General features: G+C 35.5%; 1 protein-coding gene across 5 annotated transcripts in view; it reads left to right on the forward strand.

The window, feature by feature from the left end:
* The window catches only part of USP9X (ubiquitin specific peptidase 9, X-linked), a 117,456-nt gene that overhangs the window by 47,197 nt on the left and 49,614 nt on the right, over positions 1-20,645 (forward strand). For 3 of the 5 annotated variants that reach the window (XM_018044571.1, XM_018044570.1, XM_013976575.2), the window contains exons 10-16: positions 465-617; positions 1,695-1,799; positions 4,219-4,425; positions 5,756-5,892; positions 7,032-7,180; positions 16,509-16,596; positions 19,198-19,540. In XM_018044571.1, the coding sequence (XP_017900060.1) occupies positions 465-617; positions 1,695-1,799; positions 4,219-4,425; positions 5,756-5,892; positions 7,032-7,180; positions 16,509-16,596; positions 19,198-19,540 (1,182 nt within the window). The remainder of the gene's footprint in view (positions 1-464; positions 618-1,694; positions 1,800-4,218; positions 4,426-5,755; positions 5,893-7,031; positions 7,181-16,508; positions 16,597-19,197; positions 19,541-20,645) is intronic. The other 2 variants (XM_005700913.3, XM_005700914.3) reach the window with 1 other exon arrangement.

The raw sequence follows: 20,645 nt of genomic DNA on the forward strand, positions 1-20,645 counted from the left end.
TACTGAGCCTGTTTATTTTTCTGTTAATAGGGCAGAATAGGCTATTCTGTTAATAGCCTTCATTAGGATTGTTTAAGATTAAACAAGCTAATGGATAAACAATAATAGTGTAATTGGGTAATAAAAGCAAAATAAAAAAGTACCTTTTATCCAAATCAAAACAGGTATAAAAAATGTAAATCCTAAAATGGGTCTTATACCTACCATACTTAAACCATGGTGATTGCTACATTTGAATAATAATTTTCTGAGTAAATGCTAGAGTAAAATATTTTTTAATGATTTCACTATTTTTAATTCATGGAAGCATTTCTGTTTGTGCAAAATATCAAAACATAAATGTGTTACATTAGTACATTATATTTTTGTGAGTTTTTAAATTCCTACTAATGCTTACAAGTGTGAGCAATACTTTATGTATATATTTTTGAAAGCTTTGAGACAAGTTTTTGAATTCTTTTTAGGAATGGATACAGCAGAACAATATTTTGTCCATAGTCTTGCGAGATAGTCTTCATCAACCACAGTATGTGGAAAAGCTAGAGAAGATTCTTCGTTTTGTCATCAAAGAGAAAGCCCTGACCTTACAAGATCTTGATAATATCTGGGCAGCACAGGTAAGGACTTTAGGATGGTGGTTATTTGATTTGTAAAAAGAAACATACCAAAAATTAAAGAAATGAAGTAGTTGTAGTGAAATGGAATGAAGACTTACATTGTTTGAAAGCCCTGTCAAGAATCTTTTTGAAATAGCCATATTTTTAAAATAAAAATAGTCTATCATCCACTGTATATATTTGGTAAAGGTCAGCGATTTGTAGGTTTTAAATAAGAGACAAACAGTAAAATAATGAGAAATGTCTATTGAAAGAGTATAAGACATCTATAATTGATTTCTTCATATACTTAAAGAACTCTAGTGTCAGAGTTAAATCACTAGATTCTTTATAAAAACCTGTAATAATCCAAAGGATTAATAGTTTTTAGAAGGGTAAGTAATCTTTGGTTTCAGAAGTAGAAACTGTGTGATTCCTTTGATTATCTTAATGACAAGTTCCGTGTTCATGGAGCACTTGAGAAGTATTGATGAGCTCTAGACTACAAAGCTTTGTTTATTGAGTTTGTTGTTTAGTCACTCAGTTGTGTCCGACTCTTTTGGAACCCCATGGACTTGTAGCCCACCAGGCTCCTCTTTGCATGGGATTTCCCAGGCAAGAATACTTGAGTGGGTTGCCATTTCCTTCTCCAGGGCATCTTCCCAATGCAGGGATTGAACTCACGTCTACTGCATTACAGGCTGATTGTTTACCACTGAGCCTACCGGGGAAGCCCTTATTGAGTCTTTAGAAGCTGAGAAAACATTCAATTTTGTCTTCGGTTCCAGTTTTGAAACAATACCGCTGGTGTGCCTTACTATTTTCCTATTTGCATTGTTAAAATTGGCATTTTAAATTCAATAAACTGTATTAAAAGTTAACATGAGTTCCCAAAGTCTACATTAACCATGTATATCAAGAAATCAAGTTGTCAGGTTTTAGATGGCTGTTCTAAAACATTTAAAATGTTAGGAATTTTCTTAGGTTACAGAGTTAGATGGAGATGGGAACACTTTATTTATTAATAGTGTTCACAGAGAGTATATGCTACTTAATGCTGTTTAGATTTTAGTGTGCTCTGATTTTGTTTTTACATAGGCAGGGAAGCATGAAGCCATTGTGAAGAATGTACATGATCTACTGGCGAAGTTGGCATGGGATTTTTCTCCTGAGCAACTGGATCATCTTTTTGATTGCTTTAAGGTAATAGTTAATGTAGTTAAGTAGTACAGTTTCATTTTTAATAGATTAATTCATCAGATCTATGAATGATTCTTACCTAGTAAATACTTAAATAGGAATCATTAAATGATTTCTGATGTAGCAGAATTGACCATTGTTTTCTCTTTCAATGAGCACTTTTTATAATAATAGCCCTTATAAATAAAGAACCTTTTTTTTTTCTTGGTTTTTAAACTCAGGTGATCAATTTGGATTCCTTTCCTCCTAGCCATTTGTGTTTTTATTATAGGTTCTGTAGGACTGAAGGGAAAGATTATTGGTTATAATGAAACATCGTCAACGGCAAGGACTACCTGCTGTGGGTAGTCCTGGTAGTCTAGGATGATATGCACAGGCAAGCTGGAAATGTAATTCATGGACTTTGTGGAATTGTGATTCATAAGGTGTATCCCAAGAGCGCCTATGGTCATATCTGCATTAGTGCCGTCATGCACTTTTTAAGGCCATATTGTATAGTGGTCTCTCTAGTTACTAGTATTGGGTTTTTAAAAGCTAAGTGATGAGTGAATTTGTGGATTAAGAAGACAAGACACTATGGCAGTGTTCACAAAGGGGTATTCTGTTGATAACTGGTGTAAGATCATGAAGGTTTCTTGTTAAAAAAAGGTTATACTGACTGCTGATGGAAACAGAAGTTCCTGCAGCCACTTAGGAAAATAGTTTGGTGTTTCTGGAAAAGTGTTAAGATTTTCATGACAGTCAGTTTGAGTTCTGAATATATACTCTAGAAGAACTGATGCATATGTGCACCAGTATACACATTCAACATTTGCAGCATAATTATTTGTAATAGCAAAAAATTGCTATGTAAGTTGGGTAAATGGTGGAATGTTCATGTAATGAAACATAACAATGAGAATGACCAACTCAACCACAAGGATGAGTCTAATGAACAGAAGGTTGAAGAAAGGAATGAAGACACACAAGAATTCATAAACCTTGATAGAACATAAACTTCAGAAATAGACCCAGCTAGCTTCTGGAGTGCTGCTTACCATTTGTTATTTTCATCCTGGGTAATAGTTACATAGGTGTTTATATTGTGTACTGTAGTGTGTATGTTTGTACCTTTCTTGATGTGTATTTCACAATTGAAGAAAAAATGATACCAATTACTAGCTTCCATCCAAGACCAATTAACTCTGAGTTGCTAGGACCTGGGAGTCTGTATATATCATAGGTGGTGATGTGCTCTTCCTTTAGGAAGCACATTATGCTTGGTGATATCTTTAAAATATTCTTAATTGTAATATAATCTAATAGTTCAGCCATATTCTTAGCAGCTTTCTCATATTCCTTTCATAATTTTAAGGGATTTGGAGAAATTGGAAGTATGCATTCCAGTTGACTTCAAGATATCCTATATTTATCACATTGTTAATGTCTGTGTAATAATTCCATTGAAAGAATCCTCTGTAATTACTTAATCATCCTGCTATTTGCCATTTGGTTGCTTTCAGTTTATTTTCCAGTAAACAACCAATTACCAACTTTATACGTATACCTTTCCCCATGTTGTTTAGCAACGTCCGTGGTTTCTACCCACTACATGTCACTAGAGCATACACACACACACACACACACACACACACACACACACACACACACACACACACACACACACACACACACACACACACACACACACACACACACACACACACACCATTATATAAACTGGGTGTTTAAAAAGTAGTATTTTAGGGAGGGTTTTTTGGTTGTTTTGTTTTCTTTTCTATTTTAGAATTTTTAAATGAGTGGCCAGTCTTCTGAATTGAAATAGCGTTGTATCATGTCTGTAAGTTAGAAACTTCTTAGACAATAACAGACTTTGTTATAGACTTTTATGTGTGCAATGCACATTGCTTTTTCCTCTATTATGAATATTTTTGTATATCAAGTTGTCTTTAACATCTTTTAATATAATTTTAAAGGTACAAATGACAGACTGAATCTAAGGCATTAGTTTTCAGCCAGAGGCTCTTCTGCTTCGCAGAGATGCTTGGCAATACGTGGAGATATTTTTGGTTGTCACAGATAAAAGCAGGAGTTGCTACTGGCTTCTAATGGGGTGGAGGCCAGGGGTGCTATTAAACTTCCTATAGTGCACAGGACAGCCCCCCACAACAGTTTTGCTAGTCCAAAATGTTGGTAATACCAAGACTGAGAAACCCTGATCTATGGTATTTAACTGTAAATGGAGAGTTTTTATTTTTCTTGGAGTTTAAATCTGTCATATCTTATTGCTCAAATACCAGTTGAATAATTCTGTGCTAAGCTGTGTTTTTTTTTCTGATGAATATTGTTTATCTGATGACACTTTTAAGCAGTGATGAATACATAGGTGGTGTTGCCATATCGTTTAAAATTTATTTTCTAGGCCAGTTGGACAAATGCAAGTAAAAAGCAGCGAGAAAAGCTACTTGAGCTGATACGTCGTCTTGCAGAAGATGACAAAGATGGTGTGATGGCACACAAAGTATTGAACCTCCTCTGGAATCTGGCCCATAGTGATGATGTGCCTGTAGACATCATGGACCTGGCTCTCAGCGCCCACATAAAAATACTGGATTATAGTTGTTCCCAGGTAAGGGTGTGCTGTCTTGCTCACTTTTTGTGACCTTTCTCTTTCACAATGAGAATGGCTTTTAAATATAGAATAGTTCTAGGTTTTTCTGACATTATTTTTGAAGTGATCTAAAAATTGACATACTTGGTTCGTGTGAGTCTGCCTTCCTGTCTCTTATGTCTTAAATTTTCTGCATCATCTGAAAATATTTTAGTCTTCTTGGTAGAAAGACAATATAAATAAGTTACAAAGTCATGATAATGTCAGATGTGTGGTGCTAAATACCAGTTTCAAGTAGATCATAAGATACTAAAGCTAATTATAGACTTAAGAGGTAAGAGAAGTTAGGTTTTCTTTGCTTCTTAGGAAAGTTAAGAAAAATTAATAGAAATTCCTAAACACTAAAACATTTAGTGCCTTCCCTATAAGCAAGTCATACAACTTCCCTGCATTCTAACTTGTAGCATGTGTATCTTTTAATTCATGGTAAAATGAATATTGCTGAAAAACTAATTTTCCTGCTTGTTAAAACTATTTGCTGTACTGATGAACTGAAATTTAGATAAAAACCAATAAGTTCAAGCAGGTGTAGGTGGTTTTTATTTTTTTTTTACTATACTTGTGATAGTTCATTAAGTATTTGGTATATCAAATAATAAGAACCTCGAGTTTAAATTATTTCATTAAACACACAAACACAAAATAAAAGTAATCTGAACTTAAATTTTTAGATACACAAATTACTGTGGACTCAGGGAAGGAGTAAAGTAAATAAAGTAGGAGAAGTAAAAATACTTGAAGTAGTTTTGATTTTATAACATTAATTTTTAATTGCTTATCACTGTTTCTATCTCTTTCTCTCCTTGTGTATATGTGAAGATGTCCTTATTTTTATTTTTGGTGAATTTTTTTCATTCAGTTGCTGTACCATTGTTTCCTTGGTAAAATACAAATTTTCTGTGTTACGCTAAAAACAAATCCATACAGAGTAGCGATCGGAGTTACATGTTCTTGCTGGATTTTTATTATATGGTAGAATCTCTTAAAACATTGGATAAAGCTTAAATGCCTACCTTCTGGCAACTTTTAAAATCAAACTTTCTGTCAGTGTGCTTAATACCTTTCATTAGATATATCTGAATCCATGTCATGTTGAGTTTTTATAATAGTATTTAGGAGTTTTGGTAGTATATGTAGAATAAAAGCATATTTAAAGCAGCTTTTTTTTATTCTTTACTGCAACGATGTTGGTATTACAAGAGCTCTATTTGGTAATTCTCAAACTAAATTTGAAGGTAGAATTCTTCTGAGTATTGACCTATATAAAACACTGAAATTGTTTCTTAAGGACCGTGACACACAGAAGATACAGTGGATAGATCGCTTTATAGAAGAGCTTCGTACAAATGACAAATGGGTGATTCCTGCACTGAAACAAATTAGAGAAATTTGTAGTTTGTTTGGTGAAGCACCTCAGAATTTGAGGTAAGACTTAACAGAAAATTTCAATATTTTTAATTACATATTTTACTGAAAAGAAACATTGTTTGGTGAAAGCAGGTTTTAAAAAGAAAACTAGAGTAGGGTGACAGGAAGCTTACACACTAAATTCAAACAAAAGAGGATTCCTTTATCACATCCACCTCTTTGATTTTACTGATGAAGAAGACAGAATTTAGTGATAAGTATCAGAATAGAGGTGATAATACCGCCTTCATGTTATCTGTTCCAGCTCATATAACCAGAAAGTCCAAGAACAAATAATTTCAGTAACTAAAGTTTGGCATGTAAGATATTTAAAGTTGGCTGTTTAACAGAAATTTAGCTAAAATAAATCAGAAAAAAAGTATTTTCAAACTACGCCTTGTCATCTTTCATCATTTAAACGTACATGCAATCTAATATTTGAAATTAACTATTTAAAAAACCAGTAGATTTATTTTACTGTGAAGACTTACGTAGTATGACATTTCAAAGTCAATAAACCATTAACTATTTCAGAGTAAACTGATCATGGAAAGATAACATCTGTAAGAAAGAAAAATTAATGGATTACCGTAGATACTCATGAAAAGGGAAACAAAGCAGGAGGGATAAAATGAAATGAGGGATGACATTAATAGATAGAAAACATGCCACTGAAAGTACATTGGCATACTTGTTAGAAATAAGAGAGAATTCTGTACTTTGGCTAATAAAATTTTAATGAAAGCCCTTTTTTGATTAAATCCTCCACTACAATTACAACATAAATCTTTGTAGTGCTAATGTTACAAGAAATGTTTGTTTTATAACTCTGATAATAATCATGTAAACTTAGAAGCACCTTGGTACTCCTGTATACAGTATAGAAGACGACATCAGTCATTGACTTTTCCCATGGTGTGAATTGGAAAATATTAATGCATAGTTTTTGTATAAAGTAAGAATAATGGATTTAATGTCTTATTTTTGAGGCATTGATTATTTTCTTTTAAATTGCTTAATATTATCATTAAAGTAAATGGCCAAGTTAATTCTGTTACGAAGGAAACCATTTTAAGTTTAAATTAGGAGCTAAGAATTTAGATTGTATAAGCTCTTTTGATTACAGCAGCATTTAATTGCCTAATTATATTGTTAAGTTCTTCTCGTTTCAGTCAAACTCAGCGAAGTCCCCATGTGTTCTATCGCCATGACTTAATCAATCAACTTCAGCACAATCATGCCCTAGTTACTTTGGTAGCAGAAAACCTTGCAACTTACATGGAAAGCATGAGGCTGTATGCTAGAGGTATGTATTGTAAGCTAACATGAGCTATGGGAAATCACAGCAGTTGCCCTTCCCAGCTTTTTTTTAATCAGTTACCATAGAAGTGACAACAGATATATTTTTAAAGATGCAAGGTAGTTGGTTTTATAAATTGTGTTCTTTTATGAGCTTGTGATCTTCTTTTACTTCTGAATCTTACACACCCTAAACTCCAGGCCAGCAGTTCAAGGCTCTTTACTAAGCACTTGCCTTTCTTACTCTCCTTCTTAAATTGATTTCTTTTTCTTCCCTGCCTGGGAGCTCTGCCTGCCTCTACTACAATTGGTTGTTACCTTTCTAGGTATGTACCTGACTCGCTTCCATCCTTTGTTTCCTTCCTACCACCACCTTTATCTTTTTAAGAAAACTTTTGTCAAAGTCTGTTCTTCCAAATACCATAGTTCTTTTGTAATCCTAAGTCTGTGTCTCATAAGTTCTTCAGACTTTATGAATTGAAAGTTTATGAGATCGAGACTACTAGAGTCCACATATTTACTCTGGATTTCAAAGTGTAAATTTGTTTTGGCGTCAACAGTCAGTTTTTAAGCACCTGCCATATATGGAGCTCTGTTTCAATGTGTTTTTGCCGTCTGACAATTGTGTCTGAATGTGTGTGCTAGAGGACAGATGGGTTGTTGGTACATATTCCTCTGTCTTACACCAAATTCATAGGCTCCAAAATAAACCCCCAAACTTTCTTGTAGGTTGAAGTTGGTCCCCATAGCCACAGAAAGAAAACTTTATATTACCAGAGAGATAGAATTAACATAGTGAATATTGAACATACCACATCTTTAACATGTTAGAGTCTGCAGAAGCCAATATATGTATTAAAAATGAGGATTTTTCTCATACCTCTATTATTTGAAGATTTAGACTTTTGGCATTGTTGAATAAAATTCCGACGAAGGCTCTTACATATTGCAAGGATAATTTTCCTTAACACTTCAGGTACATACATACATTCCCATATAAAATTTCAGGTAAACATAATTGAAAAATGAAATAGCTCTCAGATAACCTGAGCTGATTTTGTTGACTGTCTTCCATTTACCACTCTGAGCATAAGCAATCTAAGCATCAGGCAACTGATAGGCACCAGGCAGTGATCTTTTATCATTTCATTTCTTAGCTCCTTCTAAGGAGCATGCTAGAATAATCATGGCAATGATTATTATTATGAATGCAGCCAACATTTTGGACATGTTTATATATGTCAAACGATATCTGAGAGAGGTATAAGCTTAGTTTAATGTAATTGATTCTTCATTATGATGTTACCTCCTCTTTCTGGTACAGTGCCCTCAACAGAAGCTAATGCAGGCCTTTCCGCACCCCCTCCCTCCCCCCCCCCACCATGAAGCCTTAATATAAATCACATGACTCCATTGCTCATTTTTACATACTTTATTTGCATATGGTATTTCATTTAATTTCATTGTCACAGGTTGAGACCCCTGCTGTAGAGGCTATCAGGAGATGATAGACATGCAATTCAGCCTCACTCAAATTTTCTGCTCCTTTGTAGTCAAATTCTGCATGAGTCTTTGCTTCATCTCGGTTGCATGGACTTAAAATCTTCAGGCTTCAGTTTCCCCTTCTTATATTATCTGTATCTTCATGAAATAAGAGCTGTAAATCTGCACAGATTGTCTAGATTTGAAACATGACCTAACGTATTAGGTGTATGACCTTGAACAAGTTATTTATGCTAAAATAATGCCTGGCACATAGTAAGCCCTGGAATTTTTGTTGCTATGTTCCCCTGAGTTTATTGGAACCATACGTTCTGTTTGTCCTAACCTTTGATATACCTTTTCTTCCTCTATTATAGTACTCTTCTGATTAATTCTGATCAGTCTCCAGCTAGTAAAATTCTCCTATTAAAACAGACTTTTAACAGCATTTAGAAATTGGTGGTTGATGATACTATCAGTCACCAATTTCCAAGTCTATAATTCTAAAATAAATTTCTTTTAGCCTCTATATAATAAAAGTGTTGCATGGATCCCATTAGGTATGAGACCTTATTCAGTAGGAGAATATCAGGCTCCTAGTTTACTGATATTCTTAGTTTCTGATAAGTATTTCACCAACATTAAGTATTTGTCCTGCCCATGTTTCATCTCTACTAGTATCTTAAGCTTTGGGGAGGGAAAAAACCCACTTCCTCAATAGTACAGTCAGCTGATTCTACCTCCTGTTTTAGCATTATTCATAACTAAAATTATCTTCAATATTTACTTGTGTTCTTATTCTCTTGGTGCTTACCAAATTATTCTTTAGAAGTTTTTTATGTGCATACAACACAATACAAGACCATCGTTCAGTTTTTACTTAAGTTTTACCTTATTGGTAGGATAGACAGTTCTGACTTGAACACTTATAAAGGTTTTATTTACCTTTTTTCCTTGGTTTCTAGATAGAGTTGGAGGACTTGTCTTTACTGTAGATCACATTTTCGCATTCTGTCTTCTAAGGGCTGCCACTTTCAATTATGTCCTCATATACAAGGAAACCCCACTAAAAGTAACAACTGATTTATCAGAACACTGAAGGCAATAGGACAACCTATTCAGAGTGCCAGGGGCAGAGGAGGGACCTGACAGCTAAGAACCTTACATTCAGCAAAACTGTCTTTCAAAAATGGAAAGTAAAGACATTCTCAAACACTGGGATAATTTGTTGTTAGCCAACTTGCCTGAGAAGAAATACTAAAGGAAGTAATTAGACTGAAAGCAAGTGACAGCAGACAGTAATTCAGAACCACCCAAAACCAGCAGAATGTATATTCTTCTCACAGATACACAGTATTCTGCAGAACAGACCATACTCTAGGCCATAAGCAAGCGTTACTAACCGTAAAAAGTGTTGAAATTACACAAAGTAGGGTTTTTTTGGTCCACAGTAGAATTAAATTATAAATTAAAAAGTAAATCTGGGAATTTCACAAGTGTGTCAAAAGCATACATTCATTACTGACCTAGTGGGTAAAAGATGAAATGACAAGTGAAATGAGAATATGCTGAGATGAATGAAAAAAAAACATGAAATATAAAAACTAATGGAGTGCTCCTAAATCAGTGCTGAGAGGAAATTTATACTGCTGAGTTCTTACATTAAAGAAGAAAGATAGCAAATCAGTAACATTTCACCTTCAAAAAGTGGGAGAGAGAAAACTAACCTGTAAACAGAAAGAAATTAATAAAGATTAGAGTGGAGATAAGTGAAATAGAGAAGAGAAAAATCAATGAATGTTCTTCAAAAAGAGAGCAAAATTCACAAACCTCTAGTTAGGCTCAGTTGGGGAAGTCAAAAAGAAGATATCACTGCTAACCTTATGAAAATAAGAGAAATAAGAGAATGCCAAATTACTGAAATTGGCTCAAGAAGCAATTGAAAAACTGAATAGGTGTATAACATGTAAAAAGATTGAATTAGTAATCAAAAAACTTCCCACAAAGAAAAGCCCAGAACCAGGTGGCTTCATTAGTGAATTTACTGAGTATTTAAAGAAGAATTAAGAGTAGAATTAAACCAATTCTTTCAAAAAGATAGAGGAACTGGGGCTTCCCTGGTGGTCCAGTGGTTAAGAATCCACCTTGCAGTGCAAGGGACACGAGTTTGGTCCCTGATCAGGGAACTAAGATCCCACATGCCTCAGAGCAACTAAGCCCCCACACCATGACTACAGAGTCCATGCTCTGCAATGAAAGATCCAATATGACAACGAAGATCCTGTATGCCACAAGTAAGACCCAACACAGCCAAAGAAATAAACTAAGAGGGGCACTTCCAGGCTCATTCTATGAAGCCATTGTTAATATGATACCAAAAGAATACAAAGTCATGAAAAGAAAATTATAGACCTTGTGAATATAGTCAAAAGTTCTCAAAAAACAAGCAAACAGAATCTTAACAACATATAAGAAAGATAATGAATGTGTCCCTGGAATACAATGTTGATTTGACACTCCAAAGTCATTTGTTATAGAATAAAGGGCCAAAACTATGAGGTCATCTCAGTAGATGCAGAAAAAGCATTTGACAAAGTCCAACACCTTTCATTATAAAAACATTCAGCAGACTAGGACTAGAAGGGAATTTCCTCAACCTGATAAAGCACATCTCGATAAAGCTACAGCTAACATCATACTCAACAGTGAAAGACTGACTACTTCCCTCTCAGGAACAGGAATGAGACAAAGATTTCCTCCAGTCGCTTCTGTTAAACATTCTCCTGGAGATACTAGTAAAATTAACTAGACATGAAAAAGAAAAAGCATCCAGATTGGAAAAGAAACAGTGTCTCCAATCGTAGATAACACCATCTCATATGCAAAAAATCCTAAAGAATCTGCTAAAATCTATTAAGATTAATAATAAATGAGTTTCCATAGATTGCAGGGATTAATATCAGTATACAAAAGTTCCATTTCTATACACTGGCAATGAACATTCTGAAAAGGAAATCAGAATAATTCCATGTACAATAGATAAAGTACAGTTGGCTTTTGAAAATCTCAAGTTTGAACTGTGAAAGTCCACTTATACATGGATACTTTTCAGTAGTAAACACTACACTATTGAATGGTCCATGGTTGGTTTAATCTGTGTATGCAGAGAAACTGTGATTGCTGTTATACTTGGAATAACGCCTGTGGTGGTCAAGGCTCAACCGAGCAAAACAACATACAAATAAATCTTTGTGGTCTTGAGTTAGGCTAAGGAAAATGGTAAGGATAAAAAACAGTGATTGGACTATATCATAAATTTAACTGCTACGGATGATACTATCATTAGTAAAATGACAACCTGAGAATGGGAGAAAATATCTGCAAACTATGTATCTCACAAGGGACTAGTATCTTACAACCCAGCAATTAAGACATAATCCATCAGGAGCCAATAGAACAGAGGAACAACGGAGAGCTTCCTGAGTTCAAGGGTCAGTGGAAGATGGCGGCCACCGAAAGGGGTTGGTGCTTATGCGAGTTGAAGCTGAAAATTTATCTTTAATACAATAGCATCCTCAATAGCATTGTATATGTATTCTCTCCAGAATTCAGGTTTTTTAATTCATTATTCTTCCCTGGGCTAATTGCATGTGGAACTTTATATGTGTGTGTACTTACTGTTCTTTGGGGAATCCGAGTGCTGCTACAGAGAAAATGTCTGTGTCATCTAGCAAAACTGGGAAAAATCAAACAGTGATGGCATTTTTCATCCATACTGCAATGCTGGCTGAGGAAGGGAAGGAGTGTTATGGTGTGCCTTAAGGGCTCTGCAGGAAAAGTAGGTGTCCCAAAGCAGTTTATGTTGTTTATACTGGTGATATCAATGTCAGTGACCAACAGATCCTAGAAGGCACTTAAAGAAGATTTAACATCAGGTTAACTCGCCCAGTGAAGTTTGTTTTCTTGAGGAACTGCTGCCTTGTGGAAGATTGACTGTATCCTCATTTCGCACTGCTGGGCCAAAGCCTGGGATCCATTTTTCTGGGCTAGGAAACTGATGCAGTGCATTCCCGATGTTTATGTTGATGCAATGGGCTAAGCTTTCATGCTTCCTCTGTTTAAGTATCTAGGTTGGTTGCCAAGTTGGAAGCTATATATTCATTACCCCACCATCAGCACTGACGTGCTCTCTGTAATCAGAATGTGGGATTTAACAATGCAGCCTTCATTACCAGGAATCCTCCTCTCAGCAAAGTAAAGCTCATCTACTACTATTTATTTGCTTTTGTGTATGGGTTTGTCAGCTCTTACAATGCCGTCGTCATGGTCAATTCTTCTTAGACACTGAACCATATTCTCTCACTGTGGAAGGTTGGAAACTGCACTAATATTGTTTATCCACCTTGTGATGTGCACACATTTCTGGATCTTCCCTTAGACAAGGAGAAGTCAACCTTAGAACAGTTACTAAGGTGTTTGGCTGGTTTCAAGTGGTCAGTTGAGGCCTGAAAAGAACCATTCATTGCAGATCAGAGCCCTTGCTAAATTGATGAATAAGGAGAGTGAATCTCTTCCACTTAAACTTGTCCTCGTTGGAGGTTTTCGTAACCAAGATGATGAACTCAAGGTAAAGCAGCTGAGAAGGCTCAATGAGGAGCTAGGAGTTCAAGATGTGGAATTTAAAATAAACATTCCATTTGATGAATTAAAGAATTACTTGTCTCAAGGAACAATTAGTTTGCATACCATATGGAACCAGCATTTTGGGATTGGGATTGTTGAGTGTATGGCAGCTGGCACAATTGTCCTCATACGTGATTCAGGGGGCCCGAAGCTGGACATTGTCGTTCCTCCAAGGCGAGAAGACTGGGTTCTTGGCTGAAAGTGAAGAGGGCTGTGCTGAGACTATGACCTGTATTCTCTCCAGGTCTGCAGAACAGAGGCTCCAAATCAGAAACAGTGCCCGTGCATCCATAAGCAGATCCTCTGATAGAGTTTGAAGTGACATTTCTATCGTCTGTGGAAAGATTATTCCAATAATGCCATATACAAATTAAAGATATTTTGTACTAAAAAAAAAAGACATAACTCAGAAAGACTTTTCTTAATAGAAATGGGCAGAGAATCTGAATAGACATTTCTCCAAAGATATACTGGTGGTCAGTAGACATGAAATAATGCTCAATACCATTAGTTATTAGTGAAATGCAAATCAAAACTTCAATGAGATACTAGTACTTCACACCTCTAGGGTGACGGGAAAAAAAGACAACAGCAAGTGTTAGCCATAGGCTAACTACTTTCATTATTTATTTAGAGCTGAATGTTTAGAGGGAGAACCACAGACATCCTGTTTATGTCTTATAAGCCCAGAAGCTCATCCATAGCAAAGTGAAGGCCTCTCTATTCCTATTTAGCAGAGAGGGATCTTTTTACTTCTTGACTTCTTGTGATTATAGTTTGGCTTTCACTGAGTGTTTTCAAAGCTCTTCTGTATGTTCATGGTCCTGGCTCTTCAAGTGCTGCCACCTAAATAGAAGGAAGAGAAGGCTGAAACTGGTGGATAAATTTGATAGACTAGCTATTTGCATAGTCTGAAAGTGTCTACCCATGAATTCATTTAAAAATAGTAACTTTACAGTGGAGAAACCTGGTGGAAACCACATTCACTGGGTGATCATAGTTGGTGTGAATACTGCCACAGAGTGACAAACACTGTTCCCCCGATAATGATTCTTTGAGGTGGCTAGAGGGTCATTTCTGTGGTACTCTGCCAAATATCTAGCTTGAATCTAATCATAAGCATCAGAGAAGCCTACATTAAGCAACACGCAACAAAGTTGGCTCATAGTTTTATAAAAAGTCAAGAAATAGGATGTTGAGTTCTCCAGATTAAAGAAGAGTTAAAAGGCACGGCAACTAAATGCAATGTGTTTGATCTTGGATTTGGAGCAAAGAAGGCATAAATGGGAATTATTGGTAAAATTATAATTGGAGTTATTTTTTGGTTATCTTAATTTGGGGTCGGGGGGAGATTGGGCAAGGACGCTACTGGAATTTAGTAGATAGAGGCCTGGGATAGTGCTAGATACACTGCACTGCCCAGGGCAGTCCCACAGCAAAGAATTATCCACTCAAATGTCAATAATGTGCTGTTGAGAAGCCTTGGATTAATGTTATTTTATCAGTGTTAATTTGATAATTGTGTGGTTATATAAGATGATGTCTTTGTTATTCAGAAATACTCATTGCAGGATTGAGGGACATGTTGCCAGCTCACTCTCAAATGGTTTAGAAAAATCATACACATGCATGCATGCATGTAATGACTAATAAGCAAATAGGGCAAAATGTAAACAGCTGGTGGGATAAAGGTGATGAGAGTTTCTAATATTATTTTTTAAGCTCAATTTTGAAATTATTAAAATTTCCACTAAAAAAGAACCTGCAAAGTAAAGCTGTGAGTAAACTCCTTGGTGGGGGTGGAGGTGGTCCATTGTTTATTCAGATACTTTGATGCTCTGAAAAAGAAAATTGCTGACATAGTATAACAGGATTCTGTTCAGTTTCTTGAGAAGACCTCTTGAGAATTAGTGCTTTGAGCCCTGATGAAATTGAATTTGGGGGGAGTAGACTATGTGTTTAGGACTTTGGGTAGATAGCAGTAGATGTAGAAAGCAGGTAGTCATAATACATTGGGCTGCTTTTCTTCACCAAAGCATCAAAAGATGTTTCTAAAATCGTAAATGTTCCACCTTTAAGATTTTGTTCAGAGAAGAAACCTCACTATTTTTGAAGACATTGATTACTATTTCTTAAGGGTCTCATTTAGAACTCTTTAGCACCAGCACACATATACCTTAAGGTTCAGGCTATGAAAATAGCAATAATTAATGCTAAGGGGAAATTACACAATTTTTATTCCTCTATAACTTTCATCAGCTTTCTGGGAGAAATGTCACTGTTCCTGAGAAGTTGACAGCACTTGTTCAGAACATTTGCTTCAGCTTTCTTCTGCTCTTAGTCACAAATCAACCTGACCATTTCCAGATCATATGACTTTTTCTAATAAATTAAAAAAAAAACAAAAACAGAAGACACTCTCCAAGGTGTTTTTAGGACTGGAGGTGCTTTTAAAGATTTTTTTTTTTTTGCTCTGATCTTCCACTGCAAACACTGAGGCTCTCCTCCCCCCCCCCCCCCCATTGTATGATACACTCTAATGAAAGTAAAATCAAAGGGTTTACTGACTTTTAAGTTTTTTGTTTTAAGAATTTCCAGTTTAGGCTAGACCTTGTGACCAGTACCTACTCATACTCATGATAGAAGGGTAGGTTTTCTTAGATTTATCTAAGACTTTCATAACAACATGCTGGTGATAATTACGGTATGATAACTTTATTATATAGAAGAGCACCTTGTGTTACTCTAATGTCCAGATAAAAGTAATATAATTTTTTATAACTACATTTTTTTTATGAAGACATTTCAATGTAACAGAAAGGAAATTAGAGAAAAAAGTTTGTCTTGGTGGTCAGTTCATAGACCATTCAGGTCAGTCTTATACTGTAATCAGACATTACTTCATTATGTATGAAAATTGGACAGAGGGTTGTATGAAGAATTATTTTTGATGACACATTTAACAGACCATTTTTTTTTTGGTTAGAAAAAAGGGATGATTATTTTGGTTGGGAAAAAAGATGGATAGAAATTATGACTAATAAGTAAATTTCAAGTTGCCTTTAGTGATAAAGAATTAACGATCTTTTAACGACTTGTTTTCCTTCGATTAAAGTCAGCAATGATATGGCTAACCATGTGTGTAATGCACAATTTTTCTTAATTTGCAGACCATGAAGACTATGACCCACAAACTGTGAGGCTGGGAAGTAGATACAGTCATGTTCAAGAAGTCCAAGAACGGCTTAACTTCCTTAGGTTTGTTTTAAACAATTAGTGTTGCTCTTTCTAAGACACAGATAAAGAATGTCAAGTTGATATGCTGTATGGCTAGGTCTTTGTTAGGTGGCTCTTGTCACCTTTGATTTTTCCAATCTGGAAATCCTTACATGAAAGTCACAGGACATTTCCCTGTGTGTTCATGATTAAATATTAAATTATTGACTTGAGTTTTAACTTTTCTTCTTTGCAGTATTTGAAAAGAACATATTTAAACCTTTTGTATAGACTTCTGGTCTTCATATTTGTTTATATTGGGAATTTATTTAGTTTTTAAAGAACAAATTTCCATATTTGACACAGCCGGCTGGAGAACCATATTAAGGAAATGGGGACAAAAATCTGTTGGACCAGTACCCTAAAAGAGTGATTTGAGTTCTCTGGTGCTTTGTTTATCCTAACAGTGGCTGACAAAAGCAGTCTGAAATTATGTGTTAATAACATTCTGTTGGGGATAGAGAAAAGAGATTTATTCCCATAATGAGTGAGTGAGGGCATGAAAGTCGCTCAGTTGTGTCTCACTCTTTGCGACTCCATGAAATAGTCCATGGAATTCCCAGGGCCATAATGCTGGAGTGGGTTGCCGCTCCCTTCTCCAGGGATGTTCCCAACCCAGGGATTGAATCCAGATCTTCCAGATTGTAGGCAGATGCTTTACCAGCTGAGCCACCAGGGAAGCCCCTTATTCTTCCTGTAAGCCAAAGCTAAATGTAGTCCAGGGCTTGATATACTCAGTGATTAGCTTTTCATGATTATACACTTAAAGATTTAAAATTGTTAAAAATTTTTGATGATGAGCGATTTCTTGCAATTCAGAAACCCCATCATATATTTTCATAAGCACGCTATGTGAAATGCCCAAATTATCAATGCTTCAGAAAATCTATTGCATGTATTATTTTGATACATTGGGGAATTTTCTCCTGGACTGCATTAATTATAGGCTTATGTTTATTGAGTTATGTACTTACTTGGAAATATTTGCATAAGTAGTTACATTAAGATTTTAACTTGAAGGTAAAGTCTAGACACCAGAGTTTAAGAAATTTGGCCTTTGTTTAAAGCGAAATGGTTCTATAAGTTGTAGAGGGGTGGGGGTGTGGGGGTGGTTTTTCAGCCATCTGAATGAAAGGACCTTCCTCCCCAGGTTGAGAATCATTGCCATAGTAAGACATTGTTATTGATCGGTGTGTGTTGTGTCCTTTAGATTGCCTAGAGCAGAAGAGTGCTTATAAGCTCTTTTGCTAAATTAAAGTTTGAAATCAGAGAAGCTATTTTAGTCCCTGCTCTGTTAGTACTTATCTATATGACGTACATCAGTTCTCTGAAGGCACAGGAACTGAACTTTACTCAATTTGCATTTAAACGTCATAGCAGCACAGGGAGACAGGTATTATCCCCATTTGATTAATAAGGAAACTGAGATTCACATGGCTTAAAGCTATGTTTGAAATCATGCAGCCCCGGTATATAGTTGGTTGCACTACTCAACTAGGTGTATCCAACTTCAGTCTTTGCTCTTTCTATTAGACAAGTGATTTTTCAGACCTACTTTGGAGCCTTAGGGCTTCTGAGGAGCTTCCTCCAAGATTTCTGGACAAGCAGTGGGAAGTTTTATCCCCCTTTCTCACTTCTTTCCTCCTCTTCCCAACAGTTGGAGCAGCCCTGCTTTTATTTTTTACACAGTGCCCTTCCAAATGGAATTTTTGCTTAAAAAAGGCAAAAAAGAAAAAAGAAGCCACACACACAACCCCAAAATGAAAACAGTTGTATTTTATCACATTGGATCTCAGTTTCCTGTCTGTAAATTAGACAGGGTGACAGGGTTAGGTAGGACAGCTGCTAGAAAGCCCTCTTTAAGCTCAACAGTCTTATGGAAATATCAAAGACACTGGAATTAATAACTTAAAATGCTTTGAAATGAAAAGAGAACCTTAAATACATTCACCTTACTCTGTAATTGGGTAAAGAGGCACCATTAGATTAGCTAAAAATTGTGTTAAGTTTTTCAGAATAAAATGAGATGTTCATTCTGTCATTCAGAGATACAACAGACAGGGTGGGTGGATGAATGCTAAAAGAAAAAGAAAGCTAACTGAAGAAACTAGGTGAAACAGAGTTCACCATTACTGTCTTTAACTAAACCTAATAGTCCTCAAACTAGAAAGACCCCTGAGAATGCCACTGAATAGTTGATAAGCATCCTGTTGAATTTTGACATTAAAGAGTTTAAGACATATGTAGGATACTCAGTTCAGTGTGGCCAAGTGCTGAGTGATGACAGATCAGATCATCAGCAGATATTAAAATTTAAGGAATTTTAACTCTTCATTGTTATGATTTATCTGTGAAAGTTACATACATAGAATACCTCTTTCTCCAGTGATACCATATAAACAGAATGCTAAAACTCAGATAACCTATTAAACATACTTTCAAAATTGGCTGGTTTCAGAGATCAAATCAGGGAACAAATCTTTTTTTTCTCCCACTGTATATCCTTTTGTTTTTATTGAAATATAGTGGATTATTTCCCATATAACCTATGTAGATCTAATTGCTAATTTTATGTTTTTCAAGATTTTTATTAAAGGATGGCCAACTGTGGCTATGCGCTCCTCAGGCAAAACAAATATGGAAATGCTTAGCAGAGAATGCAGTTTACCTTTGTGACCGTGAAGCCTGTTTTAAGTGGTATTCCAAGTTGATGGGGGATGAACCAGACTTGGATCCTGATATTAATAAGGACTTCTTTGAAAGCAATGTACTTCAGCTTGATCCATCCTTATTGACTGAAAATGGGATGAAGTGTTTTGAACGATTCTTCAAAGCTGTGAATTGTCGGGAAGGAAAACTGGTAGCCAAAAGGAGAGCATATATGATGGATGATTTGGAACTAATTGGATTAGACTACCTTTGGAGGGTAAGTGAGAAGTGGGAACTTGATAAACTGTGTATGTGATATAGTTTTTTCAAATAGGTAAGAAATCACAATTTTACATATAAATTAAATGTATATATGCTGCTCTGATGCTTGTCCTAGGAGCTAGTGATAGTTCATCTTTATCTTACTGTGTCATCTGTCGTTGAACTTTTTCATCTCTCTCTCCCTCCACCTCCCCCTCCTTCTGCCACTGATATTCCTTTTCTCTTGGCTTAGAATCTGTCTGCCCCTGATGTGTTTAGAATGTAAGTGCACTAACCATAGAAATCTTCCATGCCTCTCCATGAAAGTTATTTTCTTCCCCCTTTTAATTTAATGTAGACCTCTATTTCTTTTCAGTATTAATTTTAGCTTATTATACACTTAATGCTAATATAGAAGACAGAAAAGACTTTGTTTAGAAAGGCTTATGAATGTATACTTTATCAGCACTGTTTTAACTTGCAATATTATATATATTTTTTAGTGGAGTTACAATTGACATGCAACACCATATTAGTTACAGGTGTACAACATGATGATTTGATGTGTACATATTGCAAAATGATCACAATCTATTGTCACAGTTGTTTTTTTTTTCCTTGTAGTGAGAACATTTAAGATTTACTTGGGACTTCCCTGGTGGCCCAATGGCTAGAGCTCTGCTTTTGTTGCCATGGCCTGGATTCAGTCCCTGGGCAGGGAATTAAGATCCCACAAGCTGTGTGGCATGGTCAAAAAGAAAAATTTATTGCCTTAGCATTCACTCTTTCAAATATACAATACAGTACTATTAAATATAGCACCATGCTATATGTTACTTTGAGCCCCTTCACTCATTTGGCAAACACCAATCTATTCTCTGTTATCTATGAGTTCAATTTTTTGTTTGTGTTTGATTTTTAGATTCCATATATAAATGAGATCATACAGTACTTCTCTCTCGGACTTATTTCACTTAGCATAATGCCCTCAGGTTCCATCCATGTTGTAGTTATTAATATATTAGTCCTATCTTTAAATATCTTTAAAAATCTGACCTGTTGGCAGCAGTTTATATTGTTTTCTGGATATGAAATATGTTTTTGCAAACCATAGGCAGACT

The sequence above is a fragment of the Capra hircus genome, unplaced genomic scaffold (assembly GCF_001704415.2).
Source record: "Capra hircus breed San Clemente unplaced genomic scaffold, ASM170441v1, whole genome shotgun sequence".
In the NCBI taxonomy this organism is placed as follows: domain Eukaryota; kingdom Metazoa; phylum Chordata; class Mammalia; order Artiodactyla; family Bovidae; genus Capra; species Capra hircus.